Source organism: Scardinius erythrophthalmus, assembly GCF_964197995.2.
Source record: "Scardinius erythrophthalmus genome assembly, chromosome: 19".
In the NCBI taxonomy this organism is placed as follows: Eukaryota; Metazoa; Chordata; class Actinopteri; order Cypriniformes; family Leuciscidae; genus Scardinius; species Scardinius erythrophthalmus.
The window spans coordinates 16,530,574-16,547,789 of NC_138239.1; the positions used below are offsets into that span (position 1 = coordinate 16,530,574).

At 37.1% G+C, this 17,216-nt stretch overlaps 2 protein-coding genes across 4 annotated transcripts; both read right to left on the bottom strand.

Annotated features, from left to right (window-relative positions):
- Positions 1 to 554: 554 nt before the first annotated feature.
- On the bottom strand, positions 555 to 6,411 carry tdh2 (L-threonine dehydrogenase 2). Its single transcript, XM_081393775.1, has 8 exons — positions 6,261 to 6,411; positions 5,429 to 5,471; positions 5,159 to 5,229; positions 3,700 to 3,849; positions 3,359 to 3,531; positions 2,840 to 2,930; positions 2,426 to 2,695; positions 555 to 2,212 (listed from the first exon to the last, which is right to left on the bottom strand). Exons 1-8 carry the CDS (start codon positions 6,406 to 6,408, stop codon positions 2,067 to 2,069), a joined length of 1,092 nt encoding a protein of 363 aa, XP_081249901.1. The 5' UTR covers positions 6,409 to 6,411; the 3' UTR covers positions 555 to 2,066.
- A 665-nt stretch (positions 6,412 to 7,076) lies between these two features.
- Positions 7,077 to 15,800, bottom strand: LOC308707362 (myotubularin-related protein 9-like). 3 transcript variants are annotated; one of them, XM_081393768.1, is made up of 11 exons: positions 15,349 to 15,800; positions 14,891 to 14,917; positions 14,293 to 14,401; positions 13,317 to 13,442; positions 12,516 to 12,689; positions 10,853 to 11,070; positions 10,574 to 10,735; positions 8,777 to 8,918; positions 8,399 to 8,619; positions 8,049 to 8,200; positions 7,083 to 7,919 (listed from the first exon to the last, which is right to left on the bottom strand). In XM_081393768.1, the coding sequence occupies exons 1-11, from the start codon at positions 15,531 to 15,533 to the stop codon at positions 7,738 to 7,740; spliced, it is 1,698 nt and encodes a 565-aa protein (XP_081249894.1). In that variant the 5' UTR covers positions 15,534 to 15,800; the 3' UTR covers positions 7,083 to 7,737. The 3 variants fall into 3 exon arrangements, with proteins under 3 accessions (XP_081249895.1, XP_081249894.1, XP_081249896.1); XM_081393770.1 differs by having other exon boundaries at positions 15,264 to 15,784; XM_081393769.1 differs by lacking the exon at positions 14,891 to 14,917 and having other exon boundaries at positions 7,077 to 7,919; positions 15,349 to 15,792.
- Between the last annotated feature and the right edge of the window lie 1,416 nt (positions 15,801 to 17,216).

Consider the following 17,216-nt stretch of genomic DNA (forward strand, 5'->3'; position numbering starts at 1 on the left):
AAATGAGAAAATGAAACTGCATTTGAGCAGCCATTTTTAGAATTTGATTTATTATGTGATCATGTGAACATTTGATTTATCATTATATTTTGTTAGGAAACCTCCTCCATACATTTTGTCGTAATGTTTTGTAATTTAATGTGCACAACGTTTTTCCTAAATATATAGTTGTTTGTTAATCTGTTGTTGGTAGTATATAAGTCCTTGAATGGTCTGGCGCCGTCCTATCTCTGAGTCAACTAGTGAACTGAGGCAACTGGTTCTGAGGTTCAGTCTAATAAAACAAAGGTGAGTTTTAAATCACACCTTAAAAAACGTATTTTATTTATCGCTTTTAACCCATGACTGTTTATGTTAGTATCTGCTTTTTTAAAAGTTATGTAAAGCACATTGATCTGTGATCTGTGTTGTTTTAATTGTGCTATAGCCTTATAAATGTATTGACATTGGCATTATCTGGGACAACTAAAGAAGTCAAAATGTAATAAATATATAAAAAATGTTTTTACATGATTCATTTTTAAAACAACATTGAACAAATACATAAACTGTTTGCTGTATTAAAGTCATTTATTTGACATACACTGCAATTCTGAATGTGAGTCATTAGCAACTTTTGAGGTTAAATGATTAAATTAAGGCAGTTTCAATTGTGAACACAATATGTTTTGTCCAGAAATCACACTTGCTTTTGGAACGGGTGATTCATTCTACATATTGTCTTAGTTAAGACTCATTTTTTGTGTGTCTGCACTAGGCTATACAGAAGGCGGACTAAGACTTTCAGACAGGCAGAAGCTAAAGAACTCTCCCCTTTCTATTGCAAGGCCACCTTGGGTGTTTTATCCATTAATTTTGCTCTTCTGAGTTAACAAAAATTTTAAAAATATCTCTTCATAGTGAATAAATAACACATCAGCAATGCTGAGTGATTAAGTACTTAATTCACACCACCACACTATACATTGTGAATCCAGAGCCCTTGATAACTGACTCAGAATAAATAAAGCCAATACAAGCAATAGTGGGCAGAACCCAAAATTCAGGCAACTGTGAAATCATCACAGATAGCAGTTGGAACAAAGGTAGTATCATCTTTTGATTCACACTAGAGCTGGTAGTGAAGCTTTCCATGGCTGTGCTTAAACCAAGACACATGGTACATGGTCTACAGCACTGTAAAGTGAAAGGTGTCTAATGGTCCTTACTGTATTTGTACAAAAAGACTCAAATTGAACCCCTCGCAAAAAGAATGTCAGGATTGGTTAAGCAGTGAAAGCAGTGTTTTAGTTATAACATCAGATCGTTGAAAGTCTTTAAGGGAAAATTGGGGCCAGAACTTGCTATTTTCTTGTAGTTAAAAAAAAAAAACTGCGTGGTGTCTCTAAAATAATTAAATTGCCTGTTTAATCTATAATGTGTGCAATTATTATTATTATTATCATTAGGCTATTATTATTATTCTTATATTCATCAGCATTTTGTCGTTTCTTGTTTTTCCCCTGTCCTATGATGACTAAAAAACTATGTAAGAATAGATCACAGAGTAGAAAGACAGACCCTGCATCCGAAATACTATATAGAAGGGAAAAACCTGTATGTGAGCCAAGTTGTATGTCCGAAAACACTAGGTCAGAAAGTACCCGAATGACCTACTACTTCCGGCGAGATTCTGAAGTGCGCATCCACTGGAAACTGATGCAGTAGGTCACATGACAGTGACAACATGGCGGATATAGTATGTCCGAATTGCATTCATTCTACACACATTCACACTAAATAGAACATACTTTTTTTTCGCAAAGCAAGTATCAAATCGAATGTAGCACCTACTATACGGTATGCGATTTCGGACGCAGCAAGAGTCTCCTGAGCAGTGAGAGAATGTGAGTTTTCACTGTTGGTTTACATGTCTTCTTCACAAGCATATGTTTGTAGAGAACTGTCAGTGTCAGCAGTTCTCTAACTGACAGAGAGTCCTGGTCTAAAGAAATTTGAGATAGATAAGTTTAGAAATGTACTGGAAAAATGCTGGTGATTTGTGTTACAGTCCCTGAGAAGACCTGCTAGCTGACAGGTAGTCCTGCATTGGTTCTCTTTTCACGGATGGAGGCCAGCATGTTGCTAACCAGCTCTGAGAGGCCGTACTCAGGCTTCCATCCCCAATCCTGACGGGCGTTAGAGTCATCAAACCGCACAGGCCAGCTGTCCGCTATAGAAGGAACGTAAATTTGAATGAACATTGAGATCATTGCATTAATGGATTGTTATCAAGGGTTTTATGGCCTATTCCTTTATTTGTTTTGAATTTTTTACATTTTAAAATACATGTATAAGTCTTTAATTTGATTGCATTATTTGTACAATAAAACAAAAACATGATTTCAGACTCTTTCAAAAGGTCATTGACTCACACTGTTCTTACCAATAGTCTGCCGGATGGTATCAGGATTGTACGTGACCCTCAGGTGGGGTAGGTGTTTACGGATCTCCTCTGCCACTTCCTCAGGTGTGAAGCTCATGGCTGCGATGTTGTAAGTACGCAGTGAAAGTCGGCTTTCAGGAGCTTGCATGAACTCAATGGTGGCCCTGTGGCAGTCAGAGATATGCATCATGGGAAGCCGAGTGTTGGAGCGCAAGTAACATTCATGGTGGCCGGTGCTGAGGGCATCGTGAAAGATCTGGACAGCATAATCTGAGGAAAAGAGGACATATACGATTAAATAGGTCAGATTAGGTGTGTTGTTTATTGTAAGTAAATGACAACTCAATGCATAAGTTTGAATGTGTGTCTTTATGTACAACTAAAGATTTTGTGTTTGTAAGTGAGGCTAGTTACCAGTGGTGCCTCCTCCTGGCTTGGTGTGGGCAGAAACGACTCCTGGGTATCGCAAGCATCGGAAATCCAGGCCATATTTATGGTGGAGATACTGATCCAATCAGAACACAGTTAGGATGTTGGCATTTCATAATTAAATATCATGTAAGTCAGGGGTTCCAAAACTATTTTGTCAGCCGAACCTCTTAGATGTAAAATATTTACTTGAAGTATCCATTGAGATTTTAAGTTAATATTTCAATTATTTAACAACATTTGCAAGTTCTCTGATGTTGATAATAAAAAATAATAAATAATAATAATAATGTTCTTCAATCTGAAGCTATATTCTGATTCTCATGCAGTCCCATTTATTCATTTATTTTAATTTTACGTTAGATTATTTATTGGGAAACCCTGATGTAAGTGAGAAATTGTTCACATTAAGCTTACAAAGTATCTACATACATATACATATTAATTAATTACTTCATTAATTTCCCCAGACTAACTAGAACATAAAAAAACATAAATCTTTACTTCCCCCATCAGCTCTGCATGGACTTTGGAAACTCCATAAATGGTGCGAGGTCTCTGGATGCAGAGGTCAGGGGCCGGGTCGCGGGGAGATGAAGGGCCAAATGCTCCGATGGTACTGGGTACGAACAGTCGCAAGCAGTTCTCCAGAGCCAGATCTAACACATTATGCAGACCTATAGAAAGAGGAGTGGGGTGAGCAGAAGAGAAGATATCAGGACAGGGGCAACAGGAGAAGGCCAGAATGTGGGACGTCAGGGATAGTGGAAACCTTACGTTGTAAATTAGTCAGTCATAGCATCTAACCCTAACGCTTAAAACATGTGTGACAAGAGTTTTCCCACCTGTGATATTGATGGTGCGGGCGAGAGCCATGTTAGCTTCCCCGATAGCACTGAGCAATGCGCTATAATGCACCAGCCAGGTGATTCTGTTATTCACAACTAGCTCCCTCAGGTTTTTATAGTCCAGGACGTCAGCGTATACAAATGGACCTGTGAGGTAAAACACACAACAGACGTTGGAGTTTAAATGCGAGCTTTATTAATAGGAATATGAATGAGGCCAAGTGATTGAAATGTAAATAAGGTTCATGATCATGATCTCACAATAAACAATATTTATTACAGCATGAATCTAGGCTAATGTTAATTCATAAATATACTATCATTTATAGTTAAAGCTGCAGTCCTTAGTTTTTCCTCTTTGTCGCCATCTCTGTTCGAATTCTGCAATTGCAGTTATTCGTGGAATTATCAACTTTACGTGGGTTGTGCCTCGGCACGGCACAGCGTGGATAAATCCAACGTTTTGAGGAGAATGTGCGGCTGTCAGTCACCGCGCCGTTGTGGATACTGTCATTCGCAATCACAGATTCTACTTTTTGGAAGTATGACCAACATAAGAATTTTCACCGGAAAATGTCATCTGAACAAGTAACATCCACTTTTGTTTTGACCAACTAAGGGAAAAAAAAGCATTGCAGTAAATCGCGCTGAATAAATCTAACGATCGCTTATTCACGTCAAACCGTGCAAATTATACTTTGTTCTCAAATTGTTAATGTTTAACAACATCAGCTTTGCATGACTAATGCCCTTCCGATATTTATCCGTGTTTTCGCACGGGCCCGGTTGCAGTCTCTTTTTTTCTGTAGCCACTCCGAAGTCCGAAGTCTTTTGCATTTTACAACGGATAGATCTCCAGTTGTCACTGGTGATTGTCGTTTGAACCTTTCTGGATCCACCATCAAACTGATAAGTTTAATTATATCAAGTGCTGTATGAAAAGGCTATAAATCTCCACCTCCAACATCCTCACACGCAATATAGCCCACTATAGCCGGGAAACCTTCTTTATGCGTACATATGTGACGTAATGACGCAAAGACATGCTCGTACAGATAGTTTTGAACACTGGCTGGTTATGTACTTGCTCAAAAATCTATTTTGGATAATTTTTTACCGAAAAAAGTTACAGATTGCAGCTTTAACATCTGAAAACCCAAACTTTTGAACAGTACAAATTGATACTATAAGATTAATAAATGCTTTAAGATTAATTTTATTGTTATTTCACCTTATTCTATTAATTAATGATAACATATAGAGCCTTATCCGGTGTTACTGAAATTTATTTGGAGTGTTGAAATAAAAGAGCCACATGATAAATAAATTTATAGCTACTGTAAACTTTAACAGCCAGTTCAAGACACCACACTATCCATGTGGCTCTATATATATGTTGCACCTGATGCAACCGCCTTGCCCATATCAGAGGCGTATTGAGAGTCAGTCAACATACCCATGTTATAAACTTCAGCGGGAGGCCTCCTAATATCCGACAGGATGACATTTTCATTTCCATACTGCTGCCTGATGTAAAAGGGGTTAAATATGATTATGAAACAAAATAGACAAAATAAAAGTGAAACGTTCATTCAGCGTTTGCAGAATTTCACAGTAAATATCAACGCAAAGCCAGGCAAATAGCCAATCTATGCAAAGTTCTAAAAATTGTGTGTGCTGGAGTCTGATTTCTCCCACGCTACACATCTTTCAGCTGTTCACTAACCTCAGCATTTGAGCTAGACCAACTCCAAGCTGTCCTAGGCCACCTTTTAACAGGAGAAAAACACATTCAACAATTAAAGGAGTTTAAACACACACTACAGCAACAAAAATTTAACAACAAGAAATGTCACCACTCATGTCACAACTGAGCAGCAAGTAAGCTGGATAAATTCCCTAAATCTAAATATTAATTAAAAATGTCACTTTTATGTGTGCATTATTTTGGAGGTCAATGCACAATAAAAGAAAACATGATACGCACACATCATGTGGGATCAACTCTATACAACTAATATATATATATATATATATATATATATATATATATTACAGTGATTACTTTAGACTGATGCCTAAGACACATAGGCTAAGTAGCTACTAGGATTATAGTGAATTTGGTAAGCGCTTAGATCCCATATATGATGCTATTTGTAGTGTGCCTGCAAATATAGTGCACGGGCAAATAAAGTAGGCTACTCAAAAGATCGAAAAGCTCACAAATGGCAGTACAGTTTCATAAACAGGCCTAATTAATTTCAAATAGGCTCCGTGATTGTTATTGTCCAGACATTTTTCAGCTCCACTTCAACTGACAGTCCATTTACACACTCTTTACACGCTATTGCACAAACATAAAACAGCCGCGCGCTCCATTGTGCGCACGCGGAGCGCTTTTAACACTGTTTATTCCCAACCTATTGTCATGGCGATCAATAGGATCGCCTCTTACGTGGCATGGAAAACAAACATAGAAGACATGATGGAACGGATGACTTTTTCCACCAAAACATTAAAGTTTATCACGCGTTATTTAGCTGGGAAACAGATGGCACCTGTGATGAGGACTCGAGGACTGTCCGTAGGAGGCTCGGAGGACTCGTTGTTCGGCCATCGGTTGATTTGACGCGGCGACAAACTCATGCCGCGAACCGACCAACCTTTACATAGCGGGCGGACACACACCCGGACACCTGACAGCATGTCGTCTATCTGTCAGTTAATAAACATTTCAGTCATCAAACCGAATGGTTCAGAAAGAATACAGTAATACTTACATGTTGTTTCTTAGTTTTAGCTAAAACTGAATGTCAAGTCTTTAAAATGGAGTTGATTGATACACGATTAATGTAAATCAGAAGCTAGATCAAGAAAAAGCGAAACATCTCACCTTGTGTTTATCAAAACTTGAAATCCGTGATGATGTGAAACACGTGTCTTGCACCAAAATCACAACATTGCTGTGGTGTATCCGGAGGTGGAAAATTAAGTAAGTAAATAGTGCTGATAAGAGGGATTTTCATGGTATTTAACCGTTAGAATTAAGAGATTACTATCCGATTGGTTGCCGGGGGAGCGCATCGAATGACCATTGGATAAAAAAGCGGCCGGAGCAGAGAATGCTGGGAAATGTAGTTGTATCGTTATGCTAGCACATGCGGTCGCGTGATAATGACTGTGGTGTCCATTAGCGCTACAAGAGGACAAACTTGCTGACGGGCTGCCCACTCCGGAATTATATTGTGTGGGTGAGTTTAGCTGAGCTGGGGCTTTACCCTGAAGACTTTATTGGCCAGTGAGATGTTATTGTTTGTGTATGTGCGCGCATGCTCAGATTCCCCTTTATAATTTTATAATCAAATAATGTGTAGGCCTATTTACAATATACTTTAATGTCAAACATGTCAAATAATAATATAATCATTTCTGAATAAAAAAAAAAAATGTCAGTTATACATTCTATAAAAATACAAATAAATTCTAAAATCAAATAAAAAGTAAATGTATACAATACAAACACGCTAGAAAACATTTTTAATAATGTTTATTAAAACATTTCCCTAGACAAGTTATATTTTTTAACCAATCAGAATCAAGTATTCCAGAGAGCTGTGCAATAATTAATTAGGCTATAAACCATGCTCCAATGGCAAATGCTGAAACTTCTCAAACATGTATAAAAGCTCCTTCTGGTAGGCATTAAAACTTCTCACATTCACCTGATTCAACATTCAGCTGTCTGTAACAGTGTAAAACTTTCTCATATAATCACAGTTAATCCCAACAAACTACTCAAACACACTCCAATAAACACATCATTTACATTAGCATTTTGCTTGAAAGTAAGGCAGAGGACCGCCAATATGTCTGATCTTCAAATGCAAGCATGTCTGATTACGATTCAATGACAGAACATCAGATTTTGTAAACTACATTATATCTGATTGGCAGTGATACTCGTTTTATTGGACTAATTCTTGCCAAGACATGCATAATAGTAACAGTCTCTACAATGTCCTTTCAACCACGAGGTCACAAAATAGTCAGCTCATCCATGAGGTTCTCAAATGGGGTCAAGGTGTCACAGTGTGTACTAGGCGAATTATTGGTCCGGTCAGGTCCCGCTCTCTCACGTTGTTCTTTCACAATGCTCCACACCTCCTCTCGAGCTTCCTCCATGTTCTGAGCATACTCAGTCCACCTGAGGAACAGCCCTACCAACAAACCCATAGAGATAATGAGGACCTACACACTAATAATACCCAAAAACTTCCAAAATATTATCACACCACAGCTGTAACTTTGTATTTATGTGTGTATTTACTGAATAATCTGGACCTAACCTGTCCATAATTGTAAGGACTGAGGATGCACTGAAGGCCAAATGGCTAAATCAGTGGGTTCATACAGTGGGTTGAGGTATTGCTCTTCAACATCAGGACTCAGTAGGGATTGAAACAAACAGTGTGTGTTCTCCTTCACTCCTGCAGCACATCTATCCCAGGCAAACATTTTAAATAAACAAATAATACAGTATACATACATTACTGCTCAAAAAAATAATGTCAGTAATAAAAAATAAAATAAAATTTTTATTCTAATTGATCAGAAGTGACAATAAAGGTATAATGCATAATTGAACGGTATAGTGCATAATAATGATGAGTGTCATATAGGGATAATTTGTGCCCACCTCTCCTGCTCGTTGTTACATAGAAAGGTTCCATAGTTAGAAGCATAAACCTCTTGTGCCAATCGGAGCAGCAAGGCCTCACTAAACTCCAGCGCCAGAGGAAACTGCCGCCACACCTGCCACACACAGTCAAGCAGCAGCAGGAAGGACGGGCACTCTTGCTTCAGACGGGCATGAGAGTACGCCGAATGAGCACAGCGCTGCTGGAAGGGGTGTCCAGCCTGAGAAACAACAAACACACAATTCATCAAGTTTCTGATAATCAGATCTGAGATTGGGTGTAGTTTATTAGAAAAGTGTTGGCATAATGCATCTGTAAACATTCACAAATTTCACAGATACCTGAGCACAAATGATGTCACACAAACTAACATTCACCTGTATCCAGTCCCTCTCCAGCAGGCCGAGGAAGCCAGTGAGAGTTCTAGAGGCCGGGTCTAGGATAAGTTGAGCCAATGAGCTCACCAGCAGAGTGCTGTCGGTCCCTTCAGAGCCATGCACAAGCACAGAGTGACCATCCCTGCAAAAATCAGAGCACAGACCAGAGCGATACATCTCAAAGCCATGTGTGTGCCAGGAGTGACCACACAAAAATAGACCATATGCCAGAGCAATACAACCCAGAGCCATGCACAGGATTTAACAAACAACAGAGAGAGAAAAAAAAAAAAAAAAAAAAAAATATATATATATATATATATATATATATATATATATATATATATATATATATATATATATATATGCACATACACACACACAGTGCTGGGTAGTAACTGATCACATGTAATCTGGATTAAGAAACTTTACTTTACTTTATTGTTTATTTTTACAGGGACAATGCACAATTAATAGTAATTGCACCGGAGTTAGCTAACAGCTAATACCAGATTACAAAAATTAAGTACTTGTAATTAGATTATATTACGTTTAAAAAAAATTCGTAATCAGACTACAGTTACTTTTTTATTGATTACATATTATTGGCAGTAAATCATTCATAGTTGATTCTCACTAATTCTACTTTTTCATGTTTTAAATTTTCCTCTCTAAAAAAGCATATCACTTATATTCATTCAGAAAGTCTTCTAGTTTTGCGAAATTGTATACACAGAACAGATAATAACATGGAAAACTGGGAGGCCACAAAGCATTTATTCTCTGGATTTACAGAAATCATTTCACTTTTAAGAAATGTTTTCTCAACATTGCATATCTAATCAACTCCTGACAAACACATTCATTATTATTCGAATTATCACTCAACAAGTCATTTAACATGATTTATTTAAATTTTAAATTTCAAATTTCAACTCATTAAATTAAACTTTATTTCATTAAACTCACAAACCCCTGCTGTTCCATCATGAACCCTGACGCAATCTAATGTTTAATACATTTCATGTTGTTGTTATATATATATTCTTTCTCTTTGTATTCTTATATCAATATAGTACAATATTAATAATACAATGTTATAAAAAGTAGTTGGATTATATTACCTTAAATGTGTAATGTAATGGATGTAATTTGGAATCAGTACCAGACAGCAACCTACCCAGCACTTTCATACACACATTTAGAAGTTAAGGCTTAGTAAAGTTATAATGTTACAAAAGATTTCTATTTTAAATAAATGTTGTTCTTTCGAACTTTCTATTTATCAGGGAATCCTGGAAAATAAAAATTCTGTTTCCACAAAAATATTAAGTGGCACAACTGTTTTCAACACTGATAATAATAAGAAATGATTCTTGCACAGGAAATCAGCATATTAAAATGATTTCTGAAAGAAATAAATTAGAAGAATAAATTAAGAAACAAATGAATAAATATGCTTGTCAACCATAACTGACATCAAAAACATTAAAACACACAATTCCTAATATATATTTATCTGTAAGTTGCACAAAGGCTGCGAATAAAATAATAATAGAGAGAATGTAAAATGCAAACCACAATAATAGTTAAAGGTACACTACAGAGAATAATTTTTTTCTATTAGAAATGAATTATTGAGCCAGTACATAGACAATCAGTGTTAAACCGAGTCACTACAGAAAACCTACAATAATTTAATAAAACTGCAATTTTATGTTTTAACCACAGATGGTGACAGAGAGCCCAGAATTATGTAGTGTCCCTTTAAAAGACCAAAGTAATAGATCTTCCCACCTCTCCACACACTCTGCCACCAGTCCTGCAGTGGACAGCGCACTGTGAACATGAGAAAGCCATTTGGAGTTCTCCAGTTTACTGAGCCAGCGGTCCACACTGTGAGACGGGTCACTACACGCTTCCACCAGCTTAATAAGACTCTCCTGAAGAACCTTACCCCTGTAAACACACACAATGACATGCAAAATCAAAGCCAAAGGCAGATCTGTTTCAAAGTCAAATGTGTTACATAATTTCAGAGAATTAAAAATTACTTGTTGTAATATTCCCTCTCACCTTTCATGGTGTCTATGGATTCTTTTCCAGTGACTGTAACAGGATTTAGACTCAAAACCTCCTCCTGTCATCCGGGCCTGCTGGGCTTGCTGGGTAGAACGCAGATCGATGATGTAACCCAACACTGACCCATCAATCACAGCTTGGAGAAGGAGCTCATCCTCCTTACATCTCTTCCTATTGGCTCCTGTCAAGGGCTGGCTACTTCGCATGATCACCTAGGCAATGGATGCAAATAACTTTTACTTATATGATGCATTTTTCGCTTTGATGAAAAATGATTTAATGCTGGAAACAATGTTATACCTTTGTTCGGTTTTATGGTTGTACTTTATACGTTGTACGTATGGTTAATTAAAGCCTATTTTGTAACCTTTTGGAGCTTGTAAGGGTTCATTTTGAGCAGATGTTTTATACCATCATCACTGTCCTCGTCAGAGCTCATTTCCCAGTACATTCTGCATCTGGCTCATATTCGCGATCTCAAACATATTCTCAAAACTATAATTTTCAACATCTTCAAAATCAATATTTTGATCGCTGACAGTTTCTTCACCAGATCCATCACCAAGTGACAGTGACACTAATATTTGATTGCGTTCAGTACTTGCTCTGTAGTAAATCGCTGAGCCATTTCAAGTTTTGCTGATGATACTTTCTATTCTTTTGTTTGCTGCCTGCGGTAACTATAACTTCATCATTATGTATCAGACATTGCCACTTTGTGGAATACAGGTTAATGGCACTTATTCAGTCATCAAAGATTAAATTATTGTTGTGCAGAAAAAATATACTTATACTGTTACACACATTGGGTTGTTAGCGACCCTATACAATTTTTACATAAAATGAATGAGAAAACAGGCATTCTTTAAATATATTTTTTCTTTTGTTATATTGTTTATAATGAATTGATTGTGGAATTCTAAGAAGGTTGATGTCTAATTAAAAAGAAATGAATGAGGAGGAGGGTAGTGAATGATGTCCCGGGTCACTAAAGACCCGAAGTATGCGTTTAAGTGTTAATGTGGCATTTTAGGAAGTTAATAAAGTGGGAAGTTGCAAGTTAGGGTTGGTCATATCTTGGTCATATTTTATTTCCAAAACGCAAGATCTCAGCTTATTTCGGGCAAATTTTTTTGGCGGGGGCGGGGGTTGTTGATATCTGGCAACACTGAATCACCACCACTTAAACCGACAGCAATCAAAAAAGGCCCATGTTAACCACATTTGTGAAGTTATCTGTAAGAAACGGTATAAACGCTATCAAAAAGTAGCATGATAATAACACTAGTACACAGATCTGCAGAACAAGTAGGTTAGGTTACAGAATGAAAATATGCCAAATATGCAAACACTCGAGGAAGGTTAAGCTATTGTATTGCAGTTTAGTAGTTTGTGAAGTCTCACCAATTCTTTTGTGACACAAGACAAAGTCCTTATTTATCATCCATATAGCAATGCTTATTAAATATATTACAGAAATAATTACTATTACATGAATAATAATATAAAAAATAATAAAATTACCTAGCCTAAAGTAAAGTATTAACAAATTGTACCCAAAGTTTAGAATGGCAAAAAGGTTTCGACAAAATACCCTAGAACTCACTCATTTTTCGAACCCTGGTTACGGCCATGATTTGAAACATCCTACACTCACCATTCCGTTCCTATGGTGACAGTAGGAGAGCACAGGAAATCTGCCGCCCTGTCTGAACCGGGCTGACTGGACCAGCTTCTCATCATCCACCTCGCGAGGCACAATGACCGCATGTGGATACGATGGGCATACAGAGTAATCTGAGTTTACTGTACTGACTCTCCACCTGTCCCACTGTTCACACACACATGCACATATTTTGAACATACACAAGCATGTACATGTATACAGTTAAATATATATGCATACATGCTATATATATTTAAACATTAGTTATAAATAGTTATAAATATATTCTTATTTTTATATAAGCTAGATACAGCATATAAAACTGAGTGACAAGTAAAAAACAGTAATTGTGATACAAATATTATGTCATGCCAAAAGGAGGCGAGAGATAAACATCTACAGCTATGGAAAGAAATGAAGGCCCGTGAAACAGCTGTGAGACGACAATGGGTGATGATGAAAGCTATGGACACAAACGAGGAATAGAAAATCAAAAATATGCATAAGGGTTAAAAACTATTAACTACAGAGAAAGCATACACACTGTTTCCTGTGAATTTAAGTGTCCACATGTCTCACAACTGCTTTTAGTTTCCTGTGGCAAACAAAGTGCATCCTGTTTGACTTCCTTTCAGGAAACTAAGCAATGGCTTGCATTAAATAATGATTTTGAGCATCATTTGTCTGTGTTTGTCTATTTTCTTGTGTGTTTCTCAAAGTGAGAGAATTACAGAATGACATTAACTGGTCTGAAGGAAAGGGAAGTGAAAATGAAAGAAAAATACAGCTCACCAGTCTTTCTGTTTGTTTGTAATATTTCTCTGTTGAGGACAGGCCCCATGGGCCATGCAGAGTAAGGTGTGACGGTCTATAGAAAAAGGGATACATCTCTGTCACACTTTCCAGAGCCGAGAGAGCCTACAGAGACATGAGACAATATCAGAGTAAACTCTCATTAAAGATGAGGCAGTGCTGGTCTCAACATTTATTTTACTGCCAGTGTCTAGAGTGAAGATTGGTTTCTTCTTTCAGAATATATGCTTGATGTCATATTAAGTCATCTTTAAACGTAATGAATGACAACTTGCAATGACCCATAGTATTTAGGATTCTCCAGGATGCTTTACTGACGAGAGGAAAATATATTAAAGATTGTATTGGAAATCTGCCAATATTGGATATTTGATTGTGCATGGTATTTACCCAATTTGTACATTTGGATAAAACCTTTGCCATCTTCTAATACTGATTCAAAGTGAATCATTACAAACACTAATAATATTGTAACACTGCTAAATGCACGCTTTAGCAAATCTCAGAATGAATCTTCATTTTTCATACTGCACATTATGTTCTGACACCTAAATTTACTTTTTAGTAACAATAAATAGTAGAAAATTTTAATATTGGGCAACACTTATCAGCCATAACATGAAAGGCAGAAATTTAATAGGCTAATTTTATTATATTAGTGTATTATTGCTATTCGTAAAGTTGAATTACAAGTCAGACACCTCTCTTCAACAAACTGCTTGATTTGAGGTTTAATTTATGTCCGTAGCACAAATGGTTGGGGACAAGTTGCGCACTTAATACTTAGGGAGATTTAGGGGGTTTGTTCGAATGTACAATTTTGGGGTCAGTACGAATTTCTTTTTATCAAATAAATGCATTGTTGGTAAACATAACTTTTGAACAGTAGAGTGTTAATATGAGCAATATTTATAATCCCTGTCGCAAGCGCGAGTAGTGAGAACAATATTAGTACCTCAATAGAACTGGCTATGTTCAGACATTCCTCCATTCCAGGAATTTCCAACTGAAGTACAAGCAGGTCCTTACATTTAATGGTGATAGTACCAGAGGATCCCACAGCCCTGTATTAGACACGTACAAACACCCCCACACACATTTTTAAGAACATCCTCACATTCTCAAATTCCATACAATCATCCCCAGTGGGGCCTCAGAAGAGAGAAGCAGGAAGCAAAAATAAGCCATGTGCGTAAGGCTAGCAGAGAGACTCTGAGATAAATAGAGAGGTATGACTGAGCTCTAAATATAACTTTAATAGAATGTAAGCTAGTTCCTCTCCCTATTTGGACATTAGATTACAAACATAAATATATACTGCACAAATAGCTGCATTGCATGTATTCAAAACACAAAAAGCATGTCAGAGTGATATTATCTTTTGCGTAAATGCTCATTGCGAAGCACAAAAGATCTTGCAAAATATGCTTATTCTGTTCTCCTCCCTGCCATAAGCTAAGAACACATTGCCAGCACAGCTCATTTTAGAAGTTGCCTTCTTATGCTGAAACGAGATGCTGCCCACTGCCACTGGGCCTGCTTTAGAAGTGTACCTGGGGTATCCGAAAAGATTCTCGACACTGACACGCAGGAAAAGTGATGGGTTATATTAGAGAAAGAGAGAATTAGAGTTTAATATTACAGAAGCAGGTCACTTCAGGGATCAAACACACACACAATTTTCTAACCTTATCTGTAATCATGACCCAAATGAGATTTAAAGAGTATTTGCACGTAATAATGAGAATATGAATTATGCATTTACAAAGGACAGACATATTATTAATTTAGGCTACATAGGCATACATGAAAAAAAATTTGCTTAATATGGTAACATTAAACAATAAATAAAGTCAAAATATTACTTAACATAACCGAATTAACTTAAATATATTTGGTTACACCATTAAAACGAAAATGAAATACCAGCAACTCAATTTAGACTGGTTTATGATGGGGTCCCCGTCCCCCCCAGCAGGGAATATCCTCCAGCTGATGAACAGCTGTCTACCTTTTCTCGGTGGCATCGATGTTTCTGAGGAGGATGAGAAGTTGCCAGGAATCTTCATCCTTTCTGTCTGAGAACAGAAGGTGGTGGCTGGTAACGCACAGGGTTCCTCTGAGCGCGGGATGGAAAGGTCTTCTCAGGGTAACATCTTCAACATTAGCCGTCTTAATGTGCTCCGACAACTCCATTTCACAATGACAACAACCACCATCTGGTAGCAACTTCTCGAGTCTAGAGAGCCGGTGGGCGAGCCACTACTCCGGGTCTCAGTTTTCCGCAAATGTTTAAAGGCAATCCTTTACAAAACTGTGTCCCACCTCTTGATGTTAATGTATGCTGTTATAAACTTATTACCGGCATCTGGCAAATATAAAATGTCACTAATCGACAGTGCGCGAGCGGAGGGAGGTGTGTATGCTCGATCGATTCATAAGAGTCTTCTCTGCTTTCGTTTCCGTTCTTGAAGTCCCAGCCCTCTTCTCTTTTTGTGATGTTTCTGTTTATTGTTGTGGCCGTAATCACTCTTCCTGGCATAATTGTGAAGTAATTTGTTACAGTTTTTAGTGATCTTTCAACTGATATTTGAGAGGGTGTCCCTGGACCATGCTGATGGTGATGAGGATGATGGTAGGAGCAGGAAAAATTGACATGGGAGGGCATAAGCTACAGCCAATTAATTAAGAAAGACATGAATAAAGCAAAAAAAAAAAAAAAAAGTGACAAAAATGCTGAATTTAGTATTTCAGGTCAACATTAGACACTGTGCATCTTGACTGGAAATGACACTTCGTTTAGCATTTTTGTCACTTATTTTTGCAAACATTTTTGTTGGACTAATTATAGCATAGTCAAGTCAGTGTAAGTTAAGTATTTTTTTAAATGGAGTATGGTTTAAAGAAACTTTTATGCATTGGTTTGCTGTTTTCACTGTGAAGCTGCTTTGAAACAATCTGTATTGTAAAAAGCCCTATAAATAAAGGTGACTTCACTTGACATCTAAAATAACCTAATTCAGATAAAACGTGGGATCTTTTTCTTTTTTTTTTGGTCAGGATTAAAAGTCATTTAAACATTTGTTTTACACTTATTGATGTAAGTCTTGCGAGGGACATCCTCTCTAATATATAGGCCTACAGCATAGCCTAAAGATCAATTTATACTGTGAAAAAATATATCTAGAAAAATATTACTTTATGTTGTTTCTTTTTTTTTCATCTTTCAATATATTTAAATAAAGGGTGATTTTTCTAAATATTTTTGTCTTTTTTTTTTTATTTTTTACACAATTTTTCTCTGAACTTTTTCGAGGACTCCCTTGTAACCCTTTGCGGCTCTCTGGGTCCCAGCAGGGGGGCCACCAACAGGCCTGCCGTTCGTTTTAGAATAATACATTACATCTGACGGATTCTGATGCTAGAATGTAATTCTTAGCTAAATAGATTCTCGCTGCAATTTCTCAACATTAGCAGAAGATGGAGACATTCTGTTATAAAACAGTTGCAAAGAAAAGACTCAAGTGTGTTGCAGGCGCGATGACTGGTTGATAAAAAAGTGTGAGCGAGCTTTGGGCCACAAGATAGACTACACCAGTTAAATATTTACTGTCATTTCTTAGTGTCCTTTGTGAAACCATAGTGTTTGATGAAACCTGTCTGTCCTGGAACCTAACACTTTTTTCACTTTAGCCTATGTGATTTATTTGTGAGGTGTGTGAGAAGCTGTTTACTATAGGTTTTAAGGGACCCAGTGACCCTTGCCACTTCAATAGTTTAACATAGGAACACGAAATGTTGCGCCCGGCCGCAACATAGCCTACAAGTTCAGACTGTCTAAAGTTCTCCGATTAAACACTGATCATGACATTAGGCTGC

Excerpts from the sequence above, each read along its gene's own strand:
- tdh2 (XM_081393775.1), bottom strand. The coding sequence starts at position 6,408 with ATGCTGTCAGGTGTCCGGGTGTGTGTCCGCCCGCTATGTAAAGGTTGG. Across the intron at positions 5,472-6,260 it reads TCCTCGAGTCCTCATCACAG|GTGGCCTAGGACAGCTTGGA; the intron begins GTGCCATCTGTT and ends TCCTGTTAAAAG. Across the intron at positions 2,931-3,358 it reads ATGCAGAGCTGATGGGGGAA|TATCTCCACCATAAATATGG; the intron begins GTAAAGATTTAT and ends TGATTGGATCAG.
- LOC308707362 (XM_081393768.1), bottom strand. The coding sequence starts at position 15,533 with ATGGAGTTGTCGGAGCACATTAAGACGGCTAATGTTGAAGATGTTACC. Across the intron at positions 10,736-10,852 it reads ATCCATAGACACCATGAAAG|GGGTAAGGTTCTTCAGGAGA; the intron begins GTGAGAGGGAAT and ends GTGTGTTTACAG. Across the intron at positions 8,620-8,776 it reads TGGAGAGGGACTGGATACAG|GCTGGACACCCCTTCCAGCA; the intron begins GTGAATGTTAGT and ends GTTGTTTCTCAG.